This window comes from Pinus tabuliformis, chromosome 1_2, assembly GCF_031772625.1.
Source record: "Pinus tabuliformis cultivar Carrire ecotype Pingquan chromosome 1_2, CPIR1, whole genome shotgun sequence".
In the NCBI taxonomy this organism is placed as follows: Eukaryota; Viridiplantae; Streptophyta; class Pinopsida; order Pinales; family Pinaceae; genus Pinus; species Pinus tabuliformis.
In genome coordinates, this window is record NC_142298.1 from 1,080,705,000 (window position 1) to 1,080,709,564 (window position 4,565).

At 38.7% G+C, this 4,565-nt stretch overlaps 2 protein-coding genes across 2 annotated transcripts; both read right to left on the minus strand.

The window, feature by feature from the left end:
- Window positions 1–1,984: 1,984 nt before the first annotated feature.
- On the minus strand, window positions 1,985–3,068 carry LOC149209882 (pentatricopeptide repeat-containing protein At1g11290, chloroplastic-like). The gene is made up of 2 exons (XM_089398784.1): window positions 2,800–3,068; window positions 1,985–2,264 (listed from the first exon to the last, which is right to left on the minus strand). The coding sequence occupies exons 1-2, from the start codon at window positions 3,066–3,068 to the stop codon at window positions 1,985–1,987; spliced, it is 549 nt and encodes a 182-aa protein (XP_089254910.1).
- Window positions 3,069–3,142: 74 nt separating this feature from the next.
- Window positions 3,143–3,610, minus strand: LOC149209883 (pentatricopeptide repeat-containing protein At2g33760-like). The gene has a single exon (XM_089398785.1). The coding sequence runs from the start codon at window positions 3,608–3,610 to the stop codon at window positions 3,143–3,145; it is 468 nt and encodes a 155-aa protein (XP_089254911.1).
- Window positions 3,611–4,565: the final 955 nt, after the last annotated feature.

Below are 4,565 nucleotides of genomic sequence, written 5' to 3' on the forward strand. Positions count from 1 at the left end.
TGACTAGGGCTCAACCTCTTTCAGAACCAACAAGAGTAACACAAAATTTAGTCTATCATAGAGTAACACCATAAACGATATCAATAAATTGTACCTCTAAAATCTTTCCTTGGTAGCTCGACATCCTTCCTCAATCAGTTCTTGGTCAGTATACTTTGTGCTCCTTAAGTTGGCCTTCTTCTTCCTAAACTTAGATCTTACGTGGTCTATTTCAGACCTTATTCCTCACACAAGCATTGAATTGGTGATAAAATGAGCCACACGAGTGGCCTATTTATACTAAACAAGGGGTGGGGCGGTTGGATCAAGGGGCCGACTTGTCCCGTTAAACAATGGATTTGGTTAGCCTTTAAGAGAGGGGCGGACTTGAGTTGGGGTTATAATATATACTTAAATGCATTCAAAAACTTATTTCTCTTCAATTGTGAGGAGTTAGAAGACATGCCACCTATCATTGGAAAGGTATCAACAAATGCTATTAGATTATGTAACTTTCTCTTTAATTTGGACAGCCTTTGACATCAATAACAACCATTTTCAACAAGAGTCACACCCTATGGATATGCCTCCACTTTATATAGCTTTCCCATAATGATTAAGATAGTTAGCTAATAAGGAAAAAAAAAATATTCAATTAGAGTTTTAAAATTTCTATAGTGTGTGTTAAGGGATTGAGGCATTGGAGTTCCCATAGTGTTGAAAGACAAATGTAGATATTTCAAATCCAAAAAAAATCCATCATCAAAACAAAAGCAAAAAAATATACCATCTAATTTTTTCAATATAGAGTGTCTAACTTCCATTGAAAATCCACTTATCTTTGTGCATTGCATTATCATCTGGATCCTTAGTGATCATGAAATCCATCAATCAAATGTTGACTTGAACCCTTATAAATATTTCTCTTTTGAGAATCTTCCAAATGAAATTGGTGTTACTGTAGTGATTAGCCATCACTGGATGCAATAATCTTGTCTAATTAGTGATCACAATAGGTGTCATATATCATGTCTTCAAAAATGAATGTTGCTTTTTCCACCTCCATATCAAAGGAACACCGTTAATGCAATGAGCAAGCCCTGCCCCTTCTTTGAACTCATGCTTTTAGACATATCATGGACTGCTGATTGTGGGTGTGATGTCTTCTACCAAAAAAATGCACCTTGTTTTGTACCAGAATCCAGCTGCATCCTGGTATTTTATTTAATCACGTCTTTCATCAGTTCTCTAATATTCTGCACCTTGTTTTGTACCAGAATCCAGGATAATTCTGCACCTTGTTTTGTACCAGAATCCAGCTGCATCCTGGTATTTTATTTAATTCTGCACCTTGTTTTGTACCAGAATCCAGCTGCATCCTGGTATTTTATTTAATCATGTCTTTCATCAGTTCTCTAATATTCTCCTGTGTATGTTTTACACCATCCACATGCCAGCTGTAACGTAAATATTTGATAGAAGAATATGATTTCCAGTATTGACAGGTTCCAACTCGAAAAGTTTTCCTGCCACATGTTCTCCTATGTTCTCCTAGATCTGTATTGGAATGGATTCTAGACGCAGTAAGTAAGGCTCCTCACATGATAGCATTAGGCTCTAAGTTCATATAATTGATACAATCATATGCCTCATCTGGGCATCCTGCTGCATTTGATGGAAGGTTGTGACGGCATCCTTGCCATGCCCATGGATAACAAAACAAAAATATTTGCAATCCAAGTGACCACGTCTCGGCATCCTGCTGCATTTAATGGAAAGGTTGTGAGGGCATCCTTGCCATGCCCATGAATAACAAATTAAAAATATGTGTAGTCCAAGTGACCACGTCTCTCTTTTGGGCATTTTTCTTCAAACACTCGGTGTGCTTTCCCTAGACTTCCACGTCTGGCATACACATCTATAATAGCACTTTTCATAAATATGTCTAAATCAAAGCCTCTTCTGATTATGTAAATGTGCATTTCCTTGGCATGTTGCAGAGTTGCTATGTCGGCACATACAGAAGAACCCTGGCAATGGTGACCGTGTCAGATTTCTCACCTACCAATTGCATTTCACATAGGAGTTTCAATGCCTCAGCTCCATGCCCATTCTGAGCATTCGTTGCAAATATCGCATTCCGTGAGGCTATGTTCCTGTCCTGCGTTTTGTCAATGACATTCAGTGCAACCTCTTTATTTCCACATTTAGTATACCCTCTGATCATCACATTTGCCGAGATCACATTTCTGTAGGGCATTTTGTCAAAATCAAGGCACGCATCCCTAATTCACCACATTTGGCATACATGTCTACACGTTCATTACCCACGACAACTTCTGCAACGAAACTGCTACTTTTGATTATGTAACCATGGATCTCTGGGCTGCAAAGATGATAAGTGGACACATGTAGTGAGAACATGCAACTGGTGTCATATATGCCATTTGCATTTGCTGATATAAGTTTATGGGCTCGTTGCAATATCGATTCTGGGCATAAGCTGAAAGCATGGCATTCCATGAGAACACAAATTTTTGAGACATACTGTCAAACATACAGTACGCAACCTCTAGACTCCCACAATGTGCATAAAGTGTTATCAGCTGATTGCTCACAACAATGTCAAACTTAAATGCTTCACTTCGAATTGTCAAACTTAAATGCTTCACTTCAAATTATGTTATTATGGATCTCCTTGCCTTGTTGAAGATCTCCTAACTGAGAACACGTAGAGAGGACAGACAAAATTGTAACTGAATTAGATTTCAAACCCGCTGTTGTATTTGATGAAAATGGTTTAAAGAACGATCAAAATACCCATTCTGCATATAGCTTGCAATTATTGGATTCCAGGAGATGACATTTCTCTGCTCTATTTTGTCAATAACTTGGCTCACATACTCTATAATTCCACATTTAGGATACATGTCTACAAGGGTATTCCCCACTGAAATTTCCAATTCTACTTCACTTTTTATTATGTAACCATGGATTTCCTTACCCTGTTGGATGCCTGCTAAATGCGCACACATAGAGAGAACCCATGTGACCATAATTTCATTGGGTTTCACACCTTCCATTAGCATTCGGATAAGAAAACCTAAAGCCAAATGGGGATGACCAAACTGTCTATAACTAGTGACCCTTGCATTCCAGGATACTAGATCTTTCTGATTAATCCCATCAAACACTTGGACTGCATTAGTAATCCGTCTACATTGAAATACATGGTTACAAAAACATTCCCCATGAGGACCTCTGACTTGACAAGTTTGCATTCAATACCGTATCTCTGGATATGCTCACCCAATTCTATAGTTTCTGAGTGCATATAAATCGGGAGGATAGTAGCAACCGTGACACAATTGGGCATCTCCCTAGACAACTTCATCTGACTAAAAACCCTCAAGGTCTCGTGATCATACCCATTCTGCGAAAACCCCACAATCATGACATTCCATGTATCGATATTTTTCTCCGGCATTTCGTCAAAGACTTGCCATACTCCCTTCGCAGTGGTGCGTTTCGCATAAACATCAATCAAAGTACAAGCCAGAAAGGCATTCGATGCATAACCACCTGTGACAATGTGGCCATGCATATGCTTGGCTTGTTCCAGGGCCGACATACCTGAACAGATATTGACTGCATCAAAAAGGGTAGAATCATTTTCATTCCCCGGTTATGCATTTGTAAAAACAGTTTGAAGGCTTCCTTGCCACAGCCATGGCGAGCATAGCCTACTACATAGCATGTTAGAACCCATCATCCTGGTTTCCCTCCGTTATTTTGTCAAACATTTAGCGTGCATCTGACATATATTATCCTTCGTATGAGATTTATCCTCAAAAAGCTTGTTTGCCTCTTGGTTATGATCATGTTGATTGTACCCACCAATTATCATAGTGAGAATCCCAAAACTAGTTATTGTCTTTGGCATTTTGTCAAACAATTTTCAAACTTGTTAACAATTTTGCTTCTATGCTTTGTCTTTGGCTAGGCTAGTGTTGCAACCTATGATACCGCAGTGTAACACACTGTAGCCAACCCCGTTGAGAGACATTATGGTTGAGTCCTACCTCTAGCACCATAATAACATAGTAATATGCAATCTGGATAATAGGACCAAAACAATATAATAAAAGAAGGCATAAAACATATAAATCATAGTAACATAGTAAAAAACTATACATAATAGTATATAAAAATATTAAGAATATATAACGCATAATTAGGGACATTTATTTTGTAATGATCATTCATTGGTTGTAGATCTTGGACATTCCTCCCAACCATTGATTCCATTACTCTAGCTCTCTAAACTGTGGGTCACCATCAAGCTCAGACCATGACTCCTCAAGAGCAAAAGCTTTCCTTAGGCTATGTAACACCTTCCTCCCAGGACCCACACTTACCCAAACTAACCGATTCACCGGGAAAAATATGTGATGAGGAGTTACTATGATATGATTCAACTCTCTAAATACAGTTAAGGAAGTGGAATCGACGAACCAACACTTCACAAAACTCCCTTAGGTGCTACAAGACCCCCTAGGAGCTAATCCACCACTCTAGGTGCCCAA

Coding starts and splice junctions, on each gene's coding strand:
- LOC149209882 (XM_089398784.1), bottom strand. CDS start 3,068: ATGCTAATGGAAGGTGTGAAACCCAATGAAATTATGGTCACATGGGTT. Junction 2,265..2,799: donor GCAAGCTATATGCAGAATGG/GTATTTTGATCG, acceptor GTGGTGAATTAG/GGATGCGTGCCTTGATTTTG.
- LOC149209883 (XM_089398785.1), bottom strand. CDS start 3,610: ATGTCGGCCCTGGAACAAGCCAAGCATATGCATGGCCACATTGTCACA.